At 42.1% G+C, this 25,334-nt stretch overlaps 1 protein-coding gene across 4 annotated transcripts in view; it reads right to left on the bottom strand.

The window, feature by feature from the left end:
* Positions 1 to 25,334, bottom strand: part of cntn3a.1 (contactin 3a, tandem duplicate 1) — an 86,037-nt gene that overhangs the window by 19,528 nt on the left and 41,175 nt on the right. For 2 of the 4 annotated variants that reach the window (XM_047583305.1, XM_047583324.1), the window contains exons 6-12: positions 24,486 to 24,689; positions 23,530 to 23,632; positions 23,069 to 23,253; positions 20,495 to 20,634; positions 14,213 to 14,345; positions 10,642 to 10,792; positions 1,658 to 1,785 (exon numbers count right to left, since the gene is read on the bottom strand). In XM_047583305.1, coding sequence (XP_047439261.1) covers positions 1,658 to 1,785; positions 10,642 to 10,792; positions 14,213 to 14,345; positions 20,495 to 20,634; positions 23,069 to 23,253; positions 23,530 to 23,632; positions 24,486 to 24,689 — 1,044 coding nt within the window. The remainder of the gene's footprint in view (positions 1 to 1,657; positions 1,786 to 10,641; positions 10,793 to 14,212; positions 14,346 to 20,494; positions 20,635 to 23,068; positions 23,254 to 23,529; positions 23,633 to 24,485; positions 24,690 to 25,334) is intronic. The other 2 variants (XM_047583314.1, XM_047583332.1) reach the window with 1 other exon arrangement.

The following is a 25,334-nucleotide window of genomic DNA, read 5'->3' as shown; positions in this document are numbered from 1 at the left end:
GTTTTGATGTAAATGATAAAAAAAAAAAAATCTATAAAGGTGAACTTTGCCTCACCCTCCTGGCAATAAAGGGGGAAACAACTGTCAGTAAGACGTACTGTGATGAATCACAGAATATGGGGTGACCCCGAGACTGCACCCTATTTGGATAAGAGCTCCAGTTGAGAGAAATGCATTATTGGTCCACTTGTATTAATTATACACCAGCTCACATCCCAGCAAGTATGGTGCATATTTTCCTTTTAAATAGCACACTAGCACAGACCACCACTGGTGCAGCGTTTTCCTCAGTGAAGAACATTAAAATAAGAAGTGAGCAACATAAGACGCAGATATGAACCTTGCAGCACATACTGTGCGTAGGTGATGTATTTTACAAGAATGATTGGGATAATAAACGAATAAAGAAAAAAAAAGAATGAATAGAGCCAGTCTTCAAAATATTCATTGTAGACCACAGGTGTTTTGTTTGGTGTAATACAATCGATAACTATAATGCATCATAGCATAGGAAGTACCCCAGCAGCCTAGACCTATAGCAGCATAACTGAAGGGATGGTTCAAGGGGTTGACCTGCCCTTGTTAGGCCAGCCCTAACAATATCATTATCAAAAAGAAAGGTTTTAAGCCTGAACTTGAAAGAGGAGAAGTTGTCTGCATCGTGAGCCCAGAAAGGAAGCTGGCTCCACAGCAGAGGATAAATGAAAGCTCAAGCGCACGTTCTACATTCCCTGCACCGAAATAATGAATTCATATCTTGTAGCTGTAGACATTTCACTGCAACTACTGTACTTCTGAACACGAGCCCAAGACTACCTTTTCTTTTTTTAGACCGTAATCCTTTTCCTGAATGTTTTTCCTTTGTGACATTTTTCTCCCCGGCTCCTCCGCCGTTGTAGTTGCGGTAGCCCACTGCGACACGAAATGGATCACTACAGGTGCGACACAGCGGGAATGACGGCACCAGACCCGGGATTTAAAACTCGGGTAAACTGCAAGATGTGCAGAGATTCACCTAGCAGTGTTTTGCTTCATCAGCACTGAGTGATCTTGTTTAGCAAGAGATAGAATTCATCATAACTTCTTACTTCACAAGCAAGAGTCCCACAACTTTAACCTCCTGAGACCCAGCGTCCTCATTTGGGGACGTTAAGTTTTAGGTTTGTGGCAGCTTATTCTGCTTCATTTAAAGTTTTATAACTAGATACTTGTTGGTGTAAAAACATGATAGAGGGCATTTCAGCAGATTTATTTTACAGCTGAAGCTTGCTAAGTTAATTAGCAAGTGCTCAGTGGGAGAATTTGGGACTTTATTATTTGCAATTCTGCTTTTGCACAGTTTTATATAACAGTTTTATATTTTGTTACATATTGGTGACATCATTATGATATTGAGTGAAATAATCCTAATGTCCACACACGAGGACAGAATTTTTTCCAAAAATGACTTCCTGTTCAAGGACACTAAGATGCTAGTTTTTAGTTTTTATAGATCTTACATCTTTCTACTACTAATCCCAAATAAAGAAGCATACCAAACAAACAAAAGCTCAGGTCTCGAGATTAATAAAGGGATTCTTATTGTGACTGCCATATTTACTGTGATGATGATGATGTCCAAACCAGTGAAGGCTCATATTTGAAAACGATATCTCACCTTTAACCAACAGGCTGCCAGCACTGCTTGCCACTCCAAACTGGTTCCTGGCGACGCACGTGTAGAGCCCAGCATCCATTTTAGACACATTGGAAATCCGTAGGCTCCCGTTATCCAACACCATGACCCTGCAGACGGTCAAACACACCACATATTTAAGACTCATGTATATAAACTGCATTATTCAAAGTGCAGAAAAAGTTAAAATGTTCAAAAACGCTTCAGTCTGGAGCAGATGTCGGGGAGTTTTAATTGGCTCCCTGTGCTTCGGGATGTATGTAGAAGCTCAGTGTGAAGAGTTATAGTTTGATCCGTCACCGCTGAACTCATGAGAGAAGAGCGAGATTGCTTCATGGAGGGAAATTCTAAAATTTATTTGAGTTCTTGGGGATATCAAGTGGGATCCACTCAGCTCTTTGCACTAAGTGTTACGCCCTACTGTACGTGATGGTTAGCGCACCTCAGCCTAAATGCACACACACAGTAGAGGAAAGAAAATGCAGCGGAACATGAATTAAAAGGGTTTGCCGTCTATAATAAGTCAATTATACCCTAATTTGAGATTAATTATAAAAAAGCTATTTAATTCTAACCTGGATAAATGCTTTAGAAGGTAATCCTACCACCAGTATTCAGCACAGCGAGCGTCTGGATTTATTCCATCTGAGTCTTGTATGCATCATTAAAATTCCACTAGCAGAGAAGCAATTCAATTCGGTTCTTTATTTCAGACTTCATTGCAAGGTCCATAGCATAGTAAAATGTTAAAATAGAATAAGTACATTAAAAAAAAACATATAAGGACTCTCTCCACTGTTTCCTTAGCTTAGAATAGTACCTCAAGGAGTCGCTGGCTGGATTAACTAGAGCTTCAATAATACCATTTCCTCAACTATCTAGGGGACACATGCATTTATACATTAAATTTCTCAGGACTGCCTCACATGTTGTCTCTAAACCACCTGGATATATGCATCAGCGGCCTCATAGAGTCATTATAGGCAACTGTAAGCTTCTGTAAGCTGCTCTTCTTATACCTACACCACAAATTAACAGTATACACAGGTGTACAGAAGGCTTTAAACAGAATATTTCACATTAAAAGAGCACATACTGAACTTGCAAAGTAACATGGGCATATACACTCACTGGCCACTTTATTAGGTACACCTGTTCAATAGGGTGTTAACACAAATAGTTAATCAGCCAATCACATGGCTGCAAATCAATGCATTTAAGCATGTAAAGGTGATCAAGACAACTGGCTGAAGTTCAAACTGAGCATCAGAATGGGGAAGAAAGGGGATTTAAGTGACTTTTGAAAGTGGTACGGTTGTTGGTGCCAGACAGGCTGGTCTGAGTATTTCAGAAACTGCTGATCTACTGGGATTTTCACACACAACCATCTCTAGGGTTTACAGAGAACGGTCTGAAACAGAGAAAATAACCAGTGAGCGGCAGTTGTGTTAACGAAAATGCCTTGTTGATGTGAGAGGTCAGAGGAGAATGGGCAGACTGGTTGGAGATGACAGAAAGGCAACAGTGACTCAAATAACCACTTGTTACAACCAAGGAATGCAGAATACATCTCTGAATGCACAACACGTCCAACCTTGAAGAAGATGGGCTACAGCAGCAGAAGACCACACCAGGTACCACTCCTGTCAGCTAAGAACAGGAAACTGAGACTACAGTTCACACAGACTCACCAAAATTGGACAATAGAAGATTGGAAAAACGTTGCCTGGTCTGACGAGTCTCGATTTCAGCTGCGTCAGATGTCAGGGTCAGAATTTGGCGTAAACAACATGAAAGCATGGATCCATCCTGCCTTGTATCAACGGTTCAGGCTGGTGGTGGTGGTGTAATGGTGTTAGGGATATTTTCTTAGCACACTTTGGGCCCCTTAGTACAAACTGAGCATGGTTTAAATGCCACAGCGTTCCTGAGTATTGTTGCTGACCATGTCCATCCCTTTATGACCACAGTGGACAATCGTCTGACGGCTACTTCCAGCAGGATAATGCACCATGTCACAAAGCTCAAATCATCTCAAGCTGGTTTCTTGAACATGACAATGAGTTCACTGTACTCCAACGGCCTCCACAGTCACCAGATCTCAATCCAACAGAGCACCTTTGGGATGTGGTAGAACGGGAGATTCGCATTATAGATGTGCAGCCGACAAATCTACAACAACTGCGTGATGCTATCATGTGAATATGGACCAAAATCTCTGAGGAATGTTTCCAACACCTTGTTGAATAAATGCCACAAAGAATTAAGACAGTTCTGAAGGAAAAAGGGGTCCAACCTTTTACTAGCAAAGTGTGCCTAATAAAGTGGCCAGTGAGTGTTTATTGCAGGGTTAAAGGTGTATATCTTTGCCATCACTTACATCACCTGAGCTATGTTACTTCTGTACACACCATCAGTGGACTATTACACACAATACATAAAATAAAATACAAATAAGATGTGCCTTTTTGTGTGGTAATAAAAGAAAGCTGAACCTCTATGACAGATTGCACCAGCAAGTCTAAATTACCAAGGTTCCCTATTTCATCTGCTGGCAACATCAGTCAAGCTCAACAGAGTTCATCTGACAGAGAGTGAGAGAGAGCACTGCTGTTACCGCACCAGGCAACGAGGTATTTGAGGGATATGAAGCCAAATATGAAAGATAGTTAGCAACGGGGTACAGCTTGAACGCTTCACATCTAACCGTTCGTCTTGCAGAGTTTTCTTTCCCATCTGATAACCATTATCTCATCGCACAGTGACAATCAATTGATCTTCTCTTCAGTCAGCCGCTCACATTTAGCTCAAATCACCAGCATTTTTGTTTGTGTGTGTGTGTGTGTGCTTTAACTATAAAAGCAAGCAAGTTAAGTATAACCACAACCCGTGAACTGTTTTCCCCGCTATTTTATTTTGGATATTGTTAGTAACGTGAAGGGGGTGCAATTTTCTAAGTTGAAAAAGAAAAACTCGATGCTCGCCTCTATGAGCACTGGAAACATTCACCGGAGGAGTCCTTAAAGTGCGTCAGTGTGAACGAGGCCTTGGATAAGCGTGCGCAGATAACTTTGTGGGGAAATGCATTCATCTCGCCACATTTTTTTTATTTTGTGTATTTTGATCACAGCCAAGGGTAGCGGATAAAAGAGGGAAAACATTTAAATGGGAAAATTGTTGGGCGAGATCCACATGTCAGTTCACAAAAGAGAAGTGAACGACAGGGTCACAGGTGATGGAGGCAAACAAAATTGAAATAAATGGGCTGATTAATGTTTTTTTTTCTTTTTTTTTGCAGGGATGCCATGCACGCCTTAATTTGCCCTCGTGAAAAGCAGGCCTCCCGCTGTGCAGAATGCTGCAGATTAAAAACTGAAAAGGATTTATTCATGCTCTCAGGATGTCGATGGGGCAAGAGAACCGGTTGTTTCGCGTCCACATTTCATCCCGGAAAGGATCACATGTCAGCGAATCCAGCTCTTAATGCGCTACAGAACTATTCAGCGTTAAGACCTACATTTGATGTTTCATCCTTTTGTCAAGGAATTCCAGATGGTTTAGAAAACACATTTGCCTTCTTCTCCCTCTTCTTTGATTTCTCTAATTACTCAAGGTAATCTGTCACATCCGCTCAAAAGATAGACTAACTGAAGTTTTTTGCTCGCTCGGTGCGCTCGCCTGTTTCAAAGTGTTGAAAAATGTTCTCCGGGGCTTCTGTTGTTCCCTTAGTAAGTAAATACTCCGAAATCAATATGGTCTAAACTGGTAAAGATCTGTCAGCAATAAAATGTATATTCTCCTCTAGTGCTATGTCTCTATACCTCTACAGAGCTGGCAGTCTTAATTTGGCTCTCAGTCAGCGTGAATGGGCTGTGACACAAGAAGCATCCCAATGTAATCTAAAACAATACAGTCTGGGATCAGCGGAGGGGCTGTGACCCAGAATACACACACATCAGAATACTAAAAACATCTTACTTCTTTATTTATATTTCACCAGAATTTGTAAAAAAAAAAAGAAAGCCAACAATCAGACCTGAGAGTCTGTCCTCAAATTGTTAGGGGGATGCACAATAGGAGCCAGTGTTTACTACATAGTAAAATATATCTGCATGTAAAAAAAAAATATATATATTCTTGACTAAAAGGACACTTTCACATTTTTCAAAGTGACGTTATGTCTTAGAGATAGCAATTCCAGCATGCCATTTGCACCAGTGGTCTGTGGTCAAAAACTCTATTTGCACCTGGGGTAGAGTGTGGAGCTGCCACAGAGACTATTTACCCCCCGGTGTACAGCATGGCTGAGACAAGCACCCAGGTATCGTAAGCCAACTGTGTTACTTGGAACTAGCAAGAAGGCTAGGATAATGGCTCTCTACGCATGGCTGTCCTCCTCTAATCAGCTGACTATTCATATTTTGCCAGTCACCTCACTGCCGTCAAACTTTGACAGTGTGCTCTCCTCTGCTGTCGTCAGCTGTCATTCCGGTTTCAAATTGCTGTAACCCTCACCTCCATTCGCCCACAGTCTACAGTCTACCCATCCAGGGCTGAGGCTGAGCTCGTCAGAGTTCACTCCTCATCCCATCCTGATCTCTTTTTCTTCTTTCCATCATCGCCAGTGCCTAGATCTGAGAGTGTTCCCTCATTTTGCACGAAGGTCTCAAGTATCCTTATTTATAAAAATTTTAATTTGTCTGTCACCTTCAAATGGGGCACAAACCTGAGTCACCTGTGTGTGTTTAACCCGTTAATCCCTGAAACCTCGTCCTCTTGGATATGCTGGCTTTGTCGCTCCTTATACTACCTCTACCTCCCCTGACTCTGCTGCTAGAGGCACGAAGGAGTTGGAGCCAAAGCTCGGTTTATAAATAGCCTCCGTAACACACACTCTACATGACTTCTATCAGAATGTGTCTTTATCCCTGTTCTCTGTGTCCATGGATAGACGCGTATGTTCCCCCCTGTAGTTTGGAAAATGGAAAAATACTGCACATATGGGCATTTCTAAACACGCTAAAATGCATAGACTAGCCCAGAATTTATGCCTATAATTAATTGTACTGTATGATTGTGCGTAATAACAGGAACTTAAAACTGTAAGCAAATTTCCCATCCTTATTTATATTTATAAAAGTGCCACAATTTGATACAGTTCAACAGTTTTGTGAGCACTACTTGACATCTACTAGCAAGTATCAATACAGAATACACATTTACAGATAAAGTAGATGATAGGATAGAAAACATAACTTAAGTTCAGAGCTAAGGCATAGTGTATACTCGCAGCAATGGGCCGACAACACATGGGAGAAAACGAGCCGATAAAATGTCAGTGACCCTCGCTGAATATCTGCAGCACTTCCTCTGGGGAATAAAAAAAATAATAAGAGAGGCAGGACAAGCTAGTTGTTGCAGAGCCCATCTTTCAGTTGTCATACCGAAGCCCAGAATCTGCCTCGGTGAGACGTTCTTAAGCAACACTGCCCCCCCACCAACCCCCACACCCCTTCCTCTCCCTCCCAACTCTGATCTCCCCGGGGGAGGGAGCAGACATGAAGAAAAATGCTCTGCAGGGATCAATCAAATATCACACTGTTAAAAAAAGAATTCCCTAGCGCAGACACAAAAGATGCTGCTTACTGAACTAATAATAACCAACAATTTGACACCGTCTTATCAAAGAAATTACAAAGACACAAAAAGCCATTAAGACTCATGAGCACAAATTAATATTTCATGATGTGGAACAGTCGTTACACTGACGCCGCAGTTCGGCTGATAAAATGAGGATCGTGACCATATGTTGGGCTTGCTGCACTCGCTAATTTGCTAAAGAAAGACACAGCAACACTGGATACATTCTGGGAAACGTTATTGACATATTTGATGGATGAAAGGCAGAAAGTGCTACAGCTTGTACAAAGGCAAGCTGCAGGGAAAAATCTCTACAGTTCATTTCTTTTTTTTTTGTCTCAAAGGTCATGACAGTTTCATCAGGTTATATTTCAACATGTTTTTTTATGCTGCCTTTCAGCAAATTCCAGACCTCATTTGCGTCCTTATAAATTAATTTACCTTGCTGACAAATGCCGAGTCCTGCAAATCCTTAGCAGATTTTTCTATCTTATCTACAAACCTGCACATGACTGTGTAATGGGGCAGAACCGGAATTTTCTGACATTGGACTGGAAGAAGAACTTGAACACTGTGATCTAAAAGATGCCTTCGAGGCAACGGGGAACTCCTAAAATGATCAAAAATGACCTGTATCGCTTTAAAGGCCGGAAGAATTAAAATGCATTAGACTCTTCGGCGGCAGCGCCGATTCCCTCTGCAGTCGGGGGGTATTTCCTCCTAAGTGAACCGAGGGCTACCTTTATAATGGGCTATAACAAAGAGTTATGGATATGAGAAGTCACAGGGATAAGACTTGCCATTAAACTGTGCAGTAGCCTATGTCAGTCTTCCTTTCACACCAAAGCGACAAAGGAGCCGCAGCAAGATAAAGATGTAAGGGGCATTAGCTGATTGAAATGCTTTCACTTTGTTCCTCTTTGTCTCAAGGGTTGCCCCGGAGCAATTAAGGTATTGGGGGAAATTTGTGGGCAACATAAAAGCTTGAGCGGTGTGATGTAGTAAACAGGCGTTTACCTCAACCTCACTGGCCGGCGTTAAAAGTGAGCTACTGGCTGTAATCTAAAAGCCTGCTCCGTCTCTCTGTGGTGTAACAAAAAACCAAGAGGCTGCAAATGAAAAGCATTATTTTAACCACTTAAAAAGGATTGCATAATTAAGTCAGTATATTGCCGGGCACTTGCAAGATTCTCAAGCACTGCTTACTTCATTTAGTGGCGATGCACATTCGATTTTGCCCACACAACTGGAAAGCTCTTGTATTAGTTTATCATGTAATGCACTACGCATTATATAATAAACTAATACACGGCGTTTAGCATAACAATCTTAAACAACATGGCGCAATCTGAAGGTAATATTCCTGAGAGCTGTTGCCTATATCCGCTCTGCAGTCGTTGGCCAGCACTGGTCAACGATGAAATTAAATTAGGGTAAGCACTTGACCGTTTACCTCATAGTTCTCCGCGTAAGTGCACAGCAACCCTGTTATACGTCTATCTCGTTATACATGTAAAGGGATATGCGCTGATGTAGGCATCGCCTATGCATAATTTCATTAGCTAATCAGATCCGGCTTTGTTCTTAGTTGATTTGTTTTCTCCTACTCCAGATCCTTGAAAACATTATCCTTGGAAGATTAGAAGGTATTATGGGTACTTTAGTTGAGCCACTGGGATGGATTAGCGTTGTGCCACTGCTGTAATAGAATTGGTAACAGCCCCATTTCGATACGGAGGAAAGTAAATGCTAACGAGCCGGGAACAAGGGAACGAGCTTGCTGGAGATGTTGCAATAATGTCAAAACCTAACATCTTGCACGCCGCTCACCCACTCCAGGGCCGCTCTGTAATGGTAAATCTCAAATGGGAATTCCCGCCTTTATGGGCGTGATTGATATTGCACATTGCCGTATGGATGCGTTTTCCTTTCAATACTTACGAGGATGATAAATCTGCAACATACGGCAGACGTTCACAGAACATTATTCCGCCTGCAAACGAAACGTCCCTCTCCAGCAACCAAAACGTGTCAGCCAGTGGTATTAACAATCAGATAGCACATTCTTAGTTCCCCCCCAGCGTGCAGCCTGGCAGGTGCAGGTGAGACATGACTACACTGCGGCGCTCCCGCTGTGCCGAGGCTGGGTGTCGAAAAGCTGTTGAGCCAACTGAACAATTAATCCCTGTGAAATAGCGCAACGCGGACCCCCACCACAACGGTGCATGTGGTGGCAGGTGCGCTTTGCCCCCTACTGGCATGCTCCAGCTGGAAATAAAGATGCTCTCAGGGAGAAAGCGAGTGACTTTGCGCAGACCTCGCTGTGTACTGCGGAATGAGAGATTATGAGAGCACGACTGAAAATGCAGGCTTTTAAAAAGAAGCGGAGCAGCACATCAGGGTGTTTCCGTTACACCCGGTTTAATCTTGTCGAATGTTTCAAGCCTGTGAGCAAATATGAAGAGAGGCTACCAAGTGGCGACATCTCAGAAATATCTTTCTTGCGCCTGCCTCTTCACGCACTTTCCACTTTGCTCCTAAAAAGAATTAATCACATTAAGACTGTTTGTTTTTTTTTATAGCGGTCTTGCACCAAACCTGCGCACTTCCCCGTTTACTGCAATGTGAGAAGAAACTGTATAAATCACAGACTTTATCTCCTGCCGCTACCTTGACCAGCATGTTGTCTTCACGCGGGGGAAGTTGTTTTTCTTGTCTGATTAACATTTTGTTTTTCCTTTCCAGCGCACAGTGGTATATCATTGATCCGCACTTAACCTGATTTCTAATAAAACAAGGTGTCCAGATGGTTGCCCTCGTGTTACCACCACCATCACAAAGGAATATATGTTCAGCAGCTCTCCATTGATCAGTCCTTTTGGGTATTTCACTCACTTCTTCTGTGTCTCACTGGTGGTCTGGATCATCGTCTGCCTTGCGCTTTAATGACCCTCTGGGCTTTACATGCGGCTAATGAGCTGATGGATCAGTGCATTGATCCAAGTGCGGCAGTCTAGGAATGCCCAATTACCTTAAGTAAACAGTGCAGGATCCGGCTCTGTGCACAGCCAAAGGAGCAGTGCACAATGGAGTTCAGGGGAGAAATGTAGATAGCATGGAGGAGAGCGCAGAATGTGTTATGCAATTCAAATTGTATTGTGTCACACTGTGATTCTGTTCCCTGCAGTTTGTCACCATGAATATCAAGCAGGGAAATATAAAATAACAAGTCAATGAAATACTATTCTGCAAGTAAAGCAGGCGAACTAAATAACTGCAGGTCCACACACAATACATTTACAGCTTTACACAAGGAAACTTGGTACCTGTGGCTCTCTCTCAGGGCTTCTTTCCCCTTTCTCCACGAAATCACACCCCGAGGAGACATCCTGGGCTTGCATTCGATTAGTACGTCGCCAGCCTGTCGGGCCAAGGTTTGGGCCTTCAACGAGTTCTGGGAGAAGTCTGGAGCGATGGCTGATGAGGAGACGGACGAGAGAGGCGTGTGAATATTATAAGGGAAGCAGGGGAGGAGGAAAACAGAAAAAAGGTTTCATTTACTGAGGAAACGAGACTAAAAGGAGGAGGACTATTGCAGAAGAGAATGGGGGAGCTTTCTAAAACATGCAGGTCACTCCATCCATTAGACGGGTCAGCTCTCACATCCTTTTGTCTCCGGACGCATACGCCCTTGTTTGCACACATGCAGACACAGAGCCCACTGCGCCCATAAACGCAGCAGAGCACACGTGGCACATCATTCACAAGAAGGTATTTTGTTTGAATAGAATATAGTGAATTTTTTTCCTAGACGGACATTATGCATTATGAATTAAACTGTGGGGCTCCGAAGCAAAAATGAGAGAATGTAAAAGGAGAAGGAGGCTTTTGTCGCTGCTCCTTTAGGCCTTAATTACTGAGGCGCCGTCGTCTGGAGCTGTTTTGTATGCGCACCGACTCAGCAGAACGCTCTTCAAAGTGAATACACAGCCTGTGCCAGTGACAAGGCTGAGCACCTGCCGACGTATGCCGCCGCACGTGCACCCGCGAGTGTATACACGAGATGATACACATGCACTCGCGCACACTTTGCTCCCTGCAATTATTTCCTGACACCGTGTGTGAAATGCCAGCTTTTTCTCCAACGACACAACAAGTATTTGTCACACTTGTCTCCTCTGAACACACGGGCGGAATTTATATGAACTCATAACTAAAAGCGCACGTTTGAGTTATGGTTTAATTAAATCTTGCTGCTTGTGTGTCTTAAGGAAATGTAGCAAGGTGCAACACATTTTAAAAAGAATTGGTGGGTTACCATGTCAAATCATTTTTTTGTGTTTGATGAGTAGATACCAACTAAGTGTGGCATGCAGAAGGATGAAAGCTAAAACAGCCTGGACATAATAAATAAATGTGCCAATCAAAGTTTCCATCATTTGGTATTTTTTCATGCCTGATGATCAGTGGATTAGTCTAAAGACATTTTACCGGTTCCAGCTTCGGTGAAGTTCTGCATTATTGTGATTTCTGGTTTTGGACATGTTTTGGACAGACAGTCAGACTGATTTCTGACTCACCACCACTGACATTTGTGTGACTCATGTTTTGCGAATTTGTGGTGAACGTTTCAGTCGTTTTCACAGTGCGTTTACATGCACAGCTATGCTTAAAAGTTGACTTTCTGACTGTGGTCCTGATCCCAGTTTACATGCAACGGAGAAAATCCTCCTCCTCCACACTAGGTGGCGATATGTGTATTTTTAGTGGGTTAATACGGTTAAAGCTCTTTCTGGTTATTATGTCATACAGTAAACAACAAGAGTCGTTCATGCGGGGGACCAGCATTTCAAACAACAACTATGTTGATAATAGTACAGTGTCTTTAATCACATATGTAATATGCACACTTCTTATGGTGCAGGTAACATGCGCACTATCCCTTCTTCTTCTGTGACTGGCTTTCTTGGATATTTTTGTTCCGGGGTCGTAGCCAGAGCAGCGGTTGTGGACTGTGTGCACGCGCGTCGTCTAGTTTAAGTCTGATTAAGCGTACACATGTCGGGGAAAATCGATACAACCGCATTGTCAGGGTGTCTTAGTTGGATGAGGGGTACTATGACGTTAGTGGGAGTAACGCGTTTACATACGCAGAAGTTGTCCAGTTAAAGTGGGATTTAGGCAATAATTCAGTTAGGGTTAGGGTGTTAGAAGCAGAGTGGTGAAACAGGAACTGATGAGCACACAAGTATGAATGGCTCATGCCAGCGTATAGGGAGGGGTACCAATACTCAGTACCATAATGGCAATGGCAGTAACTAGACAGAATTTTATTTTATATTTTTAATTGATTTCTTAGTCTTAGCTGTATTTATATTATTTAAATCAAAATTCTGTTCAACTTACATGTCACAAAATGCCTTACAAATAAAAAGGCACCGTTTTAGGATAAAGTTTGTATGTTTTCCATTCTTTAAGCACCGGCACCGTGCGTATGTTGCACCATCTTCATCCTGCAGAGGCATAAAATGCACTGGACCTACACATTTAAGAGTACAACCATGTAAACCTGCACAGTGTGCCGTGTGAGCTCTGCACCATCAATCCTGCCTGCATTGTTTTATGCCGAGCTGCTAATCAAAATTAAGTGTGTTTCTAAACACGGGGCATCGGAAACAAGTTGTCAGAAAGCAGCTTTGACAGACTCCTAATAGTTTGTTTCACTAATACCATTGTGTCAAACTGCCAAAGCAAAGTGCCGTGCGTGCCTAGACAAGGATGGAAAACTACATTTTCTCTTTCACCACAAGCTTATATAAAAAGCCTCCAGTACAGTCTGCAAGATAAAGGTCTGCATTTAATTTGCAATTAGTCCTCTTTTCCATGTCGGTTATCTAAACTTTGACATTAAGCCTGCTGTCTATAATTATGTACCTCTCCGGTCAGTAACTGTAAGATAAATAAAACGTCCATAACTTTGTTATATAGAAACTTCACTGGAGTTGAAGATGAACTCCGCAGTACAGTGAGAAAGACGATCAGATAATTTAATTTACTTTAAATAATATAAATTTAACTAGCCAGACAACATGTAAATCTGATATCCTGCTCTGCTTATTGCACACATCTGATCTACTCCAAGCATCCCAATCCATTTGACCTCCCCAGCTGATGGACAAGCACATGGAGTTGTGTTTAAAGAAGCCACTTTGGAACCGTGAATCAAATCCTCTCGTTGTTCCTAGATGAGGCGTCTTAAACAAGCACCTAAAACCCCTAAAACTGCTCCCCGGGCATCTCGCATGGCTGTCCACTGCCCAGAATATACTCACTTGGATGAGTTAAATCAAGAGAACCTTGTAAGTGTGCACATACATCGATCAGCCACAACATTAAAACCACTGAAAGGAGAAGTAGATATCATTGATCATCTTGAAACCAGATGTTCTTCTGGGAGACTTTTGGACCTGGAGTCCATTCATGTGGACGTTACTTGGACATGTATCAACCACCTAGACCAGACCAGGAACCCCCAGCCCATAGCATTGACACTGCCTGTCACAGGTACACACACACGAGTTTAGATACAATTCAAAAAACGTGAAGAACAGTTCAAAGTGTTGACCTGGCCTCCAAATACACTAGATCCCAAACGGACTGAAGTCACTATGTCACTACCCTCTATGTGTCCGCTCAACTAGTTCCAACACGAGAAAAGAGCAGTAATAAAATAAATACATCTTGGTGATCGTTTGGCAAAAAAAAAAAAAAAAGTTGCTGACATTTGTGGCAAATGTTCTGCCAGCACGAACGTGGGTGTAGAGACACAGCCTCGAGCTGAACTCCACTGAGTGGATTTAGAGCAATCGACAACAAAGTCTTGGGTTTTGGTCTTACCTATGACACGTAGCTCAGCGTTGGTGAAGATGCGGCCGTGCTTGTTCTCCGCCACACACTGGTACATGCCAATGTCAGCCAGGTTCAAGCTACTGATGGTCAGCGCTCCGTTATTCACCTGAACCCTGTCCTGCTGAACACACACACAAACATCCATTTAACATCAAATGATTCAAAGTGGAAGCAGCGGGACTGACCTGACTACAAACACTAAGTAGGCACTAAATTTGGAGAAGCAGCGGAGGCTGCTTGAGTGATTGAGTGCAAATATATTGCCCACTACCATCTGAGGTTTATATTCAATCATCTGTTAAAAAAAAAAAAATCCTCGGAGGTCGGAGGAGTTTGAGATCATGGTGGATGATAATTCACACACTCACAAAGCACCATTATACAAACGAAATAGAATATACAAGCTACTATAAGTTCCATGAGCATTTCAATTGACACATCTTTTTTTTTTTGTACTTACGCAAATCTGATTTCACCAAAACAAAATAACCATTGAGACGCTAAGCAGCTTTACTTTTACACTTTTAGAGGGGTGACAATCTTAATTACAGCAGTGATACACACACATTAGGGGGAAATAATTATTATTTGACCCTATGCTGTTTTTGTAAGTTTGCCCTTGACAACAAGATTAACTGCCTATATTAATTGCTCTTGTGCAGGTCCGCAGTGTTGTCCCTGTTGTCCTTTTTGCAACCTAAGGGAAACATCGGATATTTTTTATATACATGACGAGCCGAGACTAGGAGCACCTTCTTAAAGAAACAGGACTAATTCGTGTGCCGCAGAGACAAGGTTGGTAGGGGATCGGTCTCTCTCAGTTAAAATGAACCTATCACAAACATTACACACCTTACAAAAGCAGCATGGGGTCAAATAACTATTCCCACTGCTGCGTCCCTGCTGTACAGAAAGCAATACTACTACCCTCGGCTTTTACTTAACGAGTTTCATTACTTCTACGTTTATTTTAAAGCGTTCAAAATAATGTTTTCCACGGAACATGGATTTATTAATGTGGTTGATGTAAATGTTACATCTCAGTAATGCTGCGAGAAAACGCTTCTTACAAGAAAAACGAATAAACAGTCCAATTAGTGGCACAACTGTGTGACAAAATGTATGATAATAAGACAATGCCGGACCAAAATGGCTCTGTGGTGGGTAATTGGGTCTATATATATGGACACTTTAAGTACTATGACGCCAAGTGTGTTCATTCTGATGAACGGCCTGATTTAATTCTTGCCTTAGCCGCTCTTTTTTCGCTCCTTCGGGGGGTTGATAATTGAAACATTGTTAATTTTCCGTGGTCTTAATAGGCCCGCAGTGACTTGATGTAACCCCCCTCTGCTTAACATAGCACTCAGACATTATCAAACGATGGCTGAAATCAAACCTCTTAGGAATTAATCAGGAATAAGCAGCGCCGTGTGAGCTGCTCTGTTCTGTACTCCATGAGTATCACACTGTTAGCTTGCAGAGAAAAAAAAATGTAAAAAAAAACTCAGCATGAGATTCTTCTAGTTTAAAAATAAATATAGTGCATGCTAGTACTGAAAACCACCTACACAGAGTACAAATAGTAATAAGAGAACCTGAAAAAGTTCTTCTCTTTCCAGTGCTCCTTTGACCTTTGCAGAATTTGGCACTGCTTTCTGCTTCCTTTTTATACGTATGTCAATTTGAGTGTGGAAGCACTCATTGTTCTTGTCCTTGATCTTTCCATTGAGTGTAGCCGGACCTTTTAATGTCACTGACAAAGTAGTCCGGGGGGTGCTGCCGCCAGTCTGTCTGTCGTTTGGAATCATTACAGTACTGCCACTTGAAAAGACAAGGACTGTCCCTTAGCATCAGTCAAAGACACTGCTGAGTATTTTCAAATAGAGTCCTTTCTGAAGCCCGGCTACAAGATGGATACATGGCTGACCTGGCGCAAAAGCCACCGCCAGAGGGGGGTCCCGGGTGTGGGTGGATTCAGCACTTTCCAAGTGGAACACAACAAGTCCCTGGGTTTTTTGGCCGGGACTTTGTGCTCATATGTGGGTTGAAGGGAAAAAGAATCATAAAGAGAAAGAGAGAGGAACCATGGCGACTTTGAAGAGATGATAGATGGTACTTTTTTAGGCTACACAGGGCAAGGGCCCAGGGGGATGAAAGAGATGAACGAGATCTGTGGAAGTGCATGGCCTGGTGCCACACTATCCTCTAGCCCCATTAAAAAAAAAAAAAAACAACCTGCAGAGATTCAATGGTGACTCAGTCTCTTTAGCAGTAATTGCGTATTTCTTGTCAGCATCTTTAATTATGCTTGACTCCTCTTTGATACAAGTACCGATCCCAATGCAGAAGCTGGACTGAATCTGTTCTAGAGAAACTGTGCAGAGGGCAGATAACAGTCTTTGTAGGGCTGAGCAAGACCAAAAATGTATATCATGGTATTTTTGAAAATTCTGTAAAATTCTGTATTTTTTTCATGCAAAATCACATGTTCACAACATGTTCCACTGAGAGAGAGGAATTAATGCAGTAGATTGACTAAGGATGGACTATTTTATTTTACTGTGATGATGAGTATATATTGTAGAATAATCCCACACTAGTAGTGTGACAGGTTTGCGTGGCCCCGTGTTAGCACAGCCTTCTAAAAAAATAGATAAATACTATTAAGATTAAATGAAGAAACGGGAACAATTACAGTTTAATTTATTACAGTTATTCATTTATTCATGTTCAAACATATTTAAACTGCTTAGTCTGTAATGTCAATAGAAGTGCGACCAGCTACCGTAATAACTGTAGTGTGCATGCAACATTTTTTTTTTCCTCATTCATAAAAAGCTAAAAAAAATTGGGGACATTTTCAGGGACAGCTTTAGCCGGGAACAGGTCATCCAAAACAGGGACTGTCCCCAGAAATCGGGGACGTCTGGTCACCCGAGACGGCACCTTTTTTAGCTTGTGTTCTCGTTCTAACGGCTTCGTCGTTCGGCCATTTCCATCTTCACCACGCCTCTCAGTAACGCAGTCGCACCACGTTTGTTTAGAAATGTGACATTGAAAATCGTCCGGTTGGAAACAGTGTCTCGTGGCCCAACATTACGAACACTGTAATCAAGTTTGCCGGTAAGCTGGTATATTAAATATTCATATAATAACAGAGTAAAATACCGGTATTCATTTTGAACCAGTATATTGCCCGGCCCTAAGTCTTTGGACGCTGAAGGCAAGAAAAGCACACAGTCAGGTATGTTACTAAAAGGGGGAGCTGGTGTTGTGGGGGAAAAACACAAGAAAAAGTCCTTGTTTCGCCGGGGTGACATTTTGAAGTGACTGCCCTCCTCTGTGCCATTTAATTCCCTCGGATGGGGCCCAAAATAAGGTGTTGAGAGAGGGGGAAAAAGTGTGAAAGAAAAATCTTGCGTAAGAAAGAGAAAGAGAGCAACACAGATGCTGAGACAGAGAGAGAGAGAGAGATAGAGCGGTAGGAGTAGACTGATCCATTCTAATGAGGAATAACAAATGGCCCCCTTGGCCTTCCCTCTTTTCCCTCTCTCTCTCTCTCTACACTGCTGACCTTTGGGTTTGGAAATTGATTTACTGTTGCTGCGGTTGACGGTGGCATTTTGAAAATGGTAACACCCCGCCTCATTAATATAGCCACATGTACAGAGAATATGTTACTTTGGCTAGCCGCCAAAGGTAAAGGTATTTTTATGTTGTTATTTACAAATCAATACCAGAGTTGCACGGGTTGGAGTGATAAGTGTTCCCCGTGGTTAGGGATGTGCGGCAAATAGAATTAGTGACCTTTGTCAGCCCTACAGAATAAGTGGTGGTGGTGATTGACGGAGAGATCGGAGAAATGTTCATTACAGCTATGTCTATTCCCACAAATTGAAATTGGAGTGAACTGAAATTCCAGTTTGCACTCCCTGTACCGTGGATTTTCTACGGGTGCTTCCTCTCTCGTTCATACATGCATGGTAATTGGTGATTCTAAATTAACCGTAGATGAGTTTGCCCTGTGATGGACCGCTGACCTGTCCCTGGTGTACCCCGCCTCTCATCCAGTGACAGCTGGGTTAGGACAGCGGGAACAGAAAACGCTGCTAATTACAGTGCCCTCCCTCAAAGACACGTCCGCAGTTTTTGGGCTGACCCAAAAAGACATAACACTGACCCAACGGATGACTGTGATTCACTGGAGCTGTTCTTTTCAGGCAGAGTGAGCGTCCACTCCAACAGCACAATAACAAAAAAGCACGGCAAATTCCCTAAATGTGAAACGCACTTTGGACGATAAGGCATTTTTCACCCTCCTCGGAGAAAAAAGACTTAATGATAAAATTGAGAGTAGCAGACAGGAGAGATTGAGCGTTAAATTGTTGACAAAGTCCCTGGTTGATGACAGGCAGAAAATGGCATCACTTTGTTGGTTTCTTTGCAAAACACATACATACGTCCTCCCTCAGCACGCGCGCACACACTCGTGCTTTTGATGCCAAATTTAGTCCCAAGCAAATACAGTCATTTCAAAGTGACACGTTCTTGCCAAGTAAAAGCCTGGGACTTGGAAGCGTTATTTGCTTCGAAGCGAAATGAATCCAACAAAACTGTGCAGTTACACAAGATGTGTCCTTTAAGCACAATGGCTCTGTAGTCGCATCATCTTTCGTCTTACACACCAAATTGCGTTCGCCTCTGCTGACTCAACTGCTTAAGGCTTGTTGTTGTGAAAACAACACTGACACTTTAGCAAAAAACATTTAAATAAAAATCTGTAAAAGCGAGCTAATTGAGCCTAAAGCAGTCTGGAAATGCTTGTTGGCAAAACACACCTGATTTGGTGTTAATCAAAGATGGGGCATGTAGGGCAGGATTGATAGCTTCTCCCTGAACTATGCAGTAAGTAACAGTGAAATGACAACAATCCAAAGCAAAGGCTGAAAGTAGGACTAGGCAATTTAATGCAGTTATTGCAGTATAGGTTTGTGAAAACTCTGAAATGTGAAAACAAGTGACATAGGCTGTCATAATTTCCTTTAAGTCGCATATGTTACAGAACCTAAAAAACTAAAGAGCTCAGTGGAACGGTAGTCTCTGTGAGGTTCTAATGCTTGCTCCGAGCCCACCTCCAAAGCCACAACTAAAGAGCTGCACGCTTCCAATGCCTCATTTTCCAGTGTCACCCCGAATGACAAGACAGCTCACAGACGGAAGGAAATTACACAAGCGCTGGCATTTCATAGCGGGGAAGTGGTGGCACCCATTTACACGGTCGAAAAGCCCGGATTTGTAAAGACAATCAATCGCATGTATGAACCGTTGAGCTGCAAATATTTTGCAGAGGAGGCGTTACCCCTGCAAAGACTGCTGCGTATCTGGAAAAGATGCTGTTATACTCAACAACAACAGATCTGTGGACCAGCAGACTGTTCATTTTACCGACAAAGACCGTAACTGATGCCGCTCTTATATTAATCTCCTGCTCAGCAGCGACACATATCTCGTAGCCCCAAAGCCTCAGGGTGGAGTTTTGTTAGTAGCTGGTATGAACAACAATAATCATGCAGTCAGTGTAGGATTCTTCTGCTCCGAACAATCTTCATTATTTGCCAATACCATGGACTGTTGATGAAGATGGAAATCATGACAGCTCCTCAAAAGTGAAGCCAAAGTAAGTAGAGCTCCCCCTGCTGACTGTCGGCAGTATAGGTCATAAGCTCCACCTCCTCCATGTTAGTGGATGGGACTTGGTCTGAAATAAAACACTAAGATATACGTCAAATATATATATATATATTTTTTGTGAAGGGCTCCTGTCATTTTAGGTAGTTTATTGATGCTAATGCAAACTCAATGACTGCTTAGTTTTGTTTTAGTTAGTTATTTGCCGCTATAGAAACAGGATGTGACATTATGATGACTACAAGTTGCCATGCCAACCCGTATGATCTAACATTTCTTTGTAACCGATGGAGCTGGAGCAGAGCACAGTATTAGTTAAACGAAAATGCGCTGGAATCTGGCTCCAATCTGGAAAATAGTGTCAGTTTTCCCACTGCAATGAAGTGGGGACCCATTGTCCATATTTATATACTGTCTACTGTTGCACACTGGTTGTGTGACTGCAGCTGGAATCATTTATTCAGCCTTTTTGTTTTATTTGTTGCTTCTGGGAATAACGGCGTTGCATGGTGGAGCGAACTGAGGAAATGTTTTTATTTTGTGTTCGTTAAAAAACTGAGCTCAAAGCACATCCCTCACCTCCATGGGATCCAGCGCTTCCCCGTTCTTAAGCCAGCGGTATGAGGGCTTGGGCTTGGCGCTGGCTTTGCATTCCCACACCAGAGTGTCATCGATGGTCTTCTGAACGTCCTGAGGCTTGTCCATCAAGTGCGGTGCGGCTGTGGGGGGTCACAAAACCACACAATGTAAATGGACACTTTACTTTGACGCTGCACAGATGCTTTGGTTTTGCCAGAAAGCAGCAATTTTAGAATAAATCAATGAGCCAACCAAGCGGGCAATTAGTTCATCAGAGAAGCATCGGAGCACGAATCATAAATCCACTTCCAATTAACCTGACGCTGACCTCAACTTGGAAAATATTTAAATTTAAACGACTGTGTAAGGTTATTACAAACACAAATCAATTTCCACAAAGTGGCTGAATCCGTGGACTTTATGTGTTTTAAGCTGAACAATAAAACACTGGGTTTGTTACAACCACTCTGAATTAGCCACATACATGTTTACTGAGCATATTTTATTTCTTGTGAAGCAAGAAATGAAACGGCCGCGATTAGTTTTATAACAATACACCTAATAACAGAGATTGCATTCGCTTTGTTCCACTCGAATAATCAGAAATCCATTGATAATATTCCTCTATATTTATGAAGCTGGTCTTACTGCCACATAAATGCCTCGCATCTTATCTCTGCCTTCAGCGTGAGAAGAGTTATGGGCATGAAGAACGTCACCATAAATTCAAGTTGCTCTGCGAGGTTCAAGGAGAATGGTAAGACAAATAGCTGAGTTTGGCGATCTGCTTGCATACTGTTGATAACGTAACAACAATAATTGGACAAATGTGTTTGCCTTCGTGGCTCTTTTATGTCAAGGGCATTTTAGCAGGGCCAATACTCACCTACGCACAAGCCAAAGTCCATTTAGAATAGTCGCTCTTTATATATACGATAAACACCCAAATCAAAATGTTATGAGAGAATCCATTTAAATGAACTTAACATAGCTGTAAGGAGCTCAGACGAAGTTCTCATTTGAAAGAGAAGAATTATCGTGTCAGAGAAGTTTTGCTCCTGTCAGTTGAAATGATTAATTCATAAAACCATTAGATTGTCTTTAGCAGTGTTTTTCTGACATCGCCTTTTGGCGATTAATTCCTAACTTGACAAGCAGTGCCGCATGTATTTCCTTAAGTGCATTTGACTTTGTAAGAATACACTCTGACTCGTTCAAGTAATACCAGAAAGGCTTGCAGCAGCCATAAGACACTCGAGGTAATATTTTGTTATCTTTTCAGGAACGGAAAGAGGAAAGGAACGCATTTGGCACAGGAAATTGATTCAGTATTGAAACCACTATATAGAAACGGTTCATTCACAATATCTGATGAACTGCGACTGACAGAGGTGACACTGGTGTCGCAGAAGTCAGAAGTGGCTTGCTTGCCCATTTAAAAGCAGCAAACAGCTATAGCGTGAGCTCATGTCTTAAATCCTCCGGAACTGCAGAAGGACAATTAAGGAGAAAATAAAAAAAATAAAAAAATAGAGGCCACTCTTTATTGTTACTGTGCTCATGCTGTTTGGTCGCGGCAAACACCACATCCCCATATTGATTCTCGCCTTTCTTCTATAGAGTTGATGGATGTCCCACAAGCTCCTGTCTATGGGAGTTTAAAATGAGATTACAGATTTTTATCACCTGGCAGCCGGTCAGTGTGTGAGGCTTTGAGATGAGACAGGACTTAAATCTTACAAGGAGAAACATGGCTTCCACACAGCCAAAGGGGAGGAGAGGTGTAGAGGCCATTAGACGCTCACCGCTGCGAGCTGCAGAAAAATTACAGCCTTGTTTACAAAATGGTCGTAACGGCGTCTCACCGTTTTACCTTCTACATAGTGACGGTGCACTGCTTAAAGTAACACATGCTTAGTCTTAGTCTGCCGACCTACAGGTACTGTGAGCATTTCAACTTACCCACAGGTGCCGCAAAAAGAAAAAACTCCCGTATTATCATATCAAAGGCATCCCCGTTCACACGAAAGAAAATATCTAGATTTGATTTCAGTCGAGCGTGTCCTAATAGGGCCTTGTGGGCAGACATTCTCAATGCATAAACTGCAAAATAATGGAGAGAGAAGCCATTAAAATCTCTCATCAAGGGCCATTAAAGCTTCCTCGGAATATGGGCTATAAGTCCACTGTTGGTAAGGGGAAAAATCACCTTTCCCTGAAAGGTGGTGTAAATCTGAGAGCAGTAAAGCCCCCTGTTAGCTGCTGGCACAATAAAGAGCTTGTCAGAAAGGAACTAGTGGTAATAGGTTAATTTACTACCACATTCCCCTATATGATGCAGTTCTATACAGACTCTAATAAAAGCTACAGATTGCATGACAACAAATAAAACTTTCTGTTTTCACGCCAAATCCACATTTTTCCTTTTTGTGTGTGTGTGTGTGTGTGTGTGCGTGTTAAATGAGGCTATGAATCAACTGGTAAAGGATTTACTAAAAGTAAAGACACTGAAGGAGACCTTATACCTGAGACAGGAAGTGTGAAGTGTGAATGTGTGAATATCCACCTACTCACCGTAGAAAGAAAGCTTTCCTTTCACTGAGTTCCGTCCTCTGCTGTTTTCAGCCACGCATTCGTATATCCCCGCATCCTCCTGCTGGAAGTAAGGGATCTCTAGAACTCCACTGGCTTTATTTATGTCCACCTTCCTGCCAAAGGAGGCTCCATCCACTCTTCTCCAGCTGATGGTCGGCACTGGGCTAAAGAGGTCATGCAAGTTTAGCTCAGCAGCGGGAACGTATATGAATAAGTGAATAGTGAAGAACAGCAGTGCGGCATGTCACTATTTTATTAATACGAGTGTTTCTTCCCTTTGTATTTGGAATGTACAGCACAAGAATGAGTCATTAAAATGAAATGTGCTCTCAAAGTCCCTCAACATGGTCTCTTCGCATTACTATGCAGCTTTCACTGGTACAATAAACCACTCATGTTGTATTTATTATTGTGGAATAATAGGGGAGACTGGGACGTACTTTCCAAGAGCGAAACATTCCAGTTTGACAGTTGAGCTCTTAGCGACAGGGACAACTTCAGGGAACTGCACTTCGATCTTTGGCTCGTATTCGCCCATTACACCTGGAGTAACAAAGAGAAACACAGACCTGAAGCCATGTACGTCTGAAGGGAATTCTTTCAGCTCAGGGTCTAAAAAGGTCACCCAAAACAAGATCAAAACAGAGTTTCTATGACGCTGTCTCCAAATAAGAAGGCTTTGAGAAATTATAGCTCTCTTTGAGTTCTTGGGGGACAAAATGCCTTGAGAGAAAATAGGAAATTGTATTCTTTTCTGACCTCTCTCTTAATTGTAATATACAATTATTTAATTTTCATTAAGAATAGAGCAAAGTAGAACTGCGACACATTTTGATTTGTCTTTTAGTTGGTTCTAACTAAAAGACATAAATAGGGTAGAGACCACAGACTGTATAAAGATGACAGAACAGCTCCTCAAAAGTGAAGCTATAACGAGTAGAGCTCCCCCTAGTGACTGTCTGTCTAAAATACATGTCAAATACATTTTTAGTTAGTTAACATAATACAGATGTGACATTTTTCTGATAATCCTTGTTTTAGATGTGACATCATGATGACTACAAGTTGCCATGCCAACTCTCCATGAAGCGGCCCCATAAAACAAAAAAAGGACAGTGTATTATCCAACATTTCTTTGTAACTGGTAGAGGTACAACAGAGTGCACTAAGTAAGTGAAGACATGAAGAAAATGGTGGCAAGATGTAAAGTGAGGAGGAGGTATAGTCAATATTTATATACAGTCTATGGTAATTTGCCACTGCTTGCCAGACCTTAATTGCCAATCATAGTCATTGCACATTTTAAAACTGTACTACTTCAAATAGGATACTGAAAAAAAAAAAACTCCTCCCACTTCTCCATTGTGCAAATGTTCATTAAGTTTTTTTTTGATACCGTCAACTCGCAGGACAAGAGGTGTGGGTGGTCCTTGAACACTGCTTTTGGTGACCGTGTTAGTGACCACACAAGTGTAGTTCCCCACGTCAGAGGGTTCCACTTTTGCGATGAACAGGTTGCCCGTCTTCTGGGACACGAAACGCCGCGTGTCCTGGACGACAAATGACGGGTACTCGTTGAAGATCCACGTGAAGGTCAGTTCTGTCAACGAAAAAAACACAAAGAGAACCAAAGTGGGCAACACTTAAAAAATATACATACTGTGCAAGTTCATGCATCGTCTGCCCTGCATTTACAGACAGCATGTGCTTCATCAGCAGTCTCATCACTTCAGTGAGAGTGGATGCCTTCAGGGATAAAGCAATTAGCAGATTGTCCTGAGTGCCAGCCTTCCGTGATTAAAAAAACGCAATTCATAATTGAAGCGCAATTACTCTTGCTCACAGTCGCGTTGAAGTGACGATTCTGATAGTGTGAATGACTGACTTTTACACAGAGTAACAGGAATGTTACACTCTGTGTAAATGTTGCCAGAGACACCAGTGAAACAAAAGAAAGTGGATGTAAGACGTTCTGTGTGAGTTGTAGTTTTGTTAATTTAAAGGTTGTGCAGCAATGTATGATGCTATTGTGCAAAGCAAACCTTCCCAAAGGAAATTAAGTTTGTAGATGTCCTATCATTTTATTTTGATTATCCACTCTTTTATTCTAATTACATATTCTTTCGTGTAGCTACCCTACCTTTCCTTCTTCTTATTACTTTTTAAAAATTCATTCAGAAGCTCAGTGAAGGTAGTTGAACGTAAAAAAAAAACAAAAAAAAACAAAGTACATCAAGCTATTCCC

The sequence above is a fragment of the Mugil cephalus genome, chromosome 1, assembly GCF_022458985.1.
Source record: "Mugil cephalus isolate CIBA_MC_2020 chromosome 1, CIBA_Mcephalus_1.1, whole genome shotgun sequence".
NCBI lineage: Eukaryota > Metazoa > Chordata > Actinopteri > Mugiliformes > Mugilidae > Mugil > Mugil cephalus.
The sequence above is the reverse complement of the archived record's forward strand: the minus strand, read 5'-3'. Positions and strand labels throughout refer to the sequence as shown.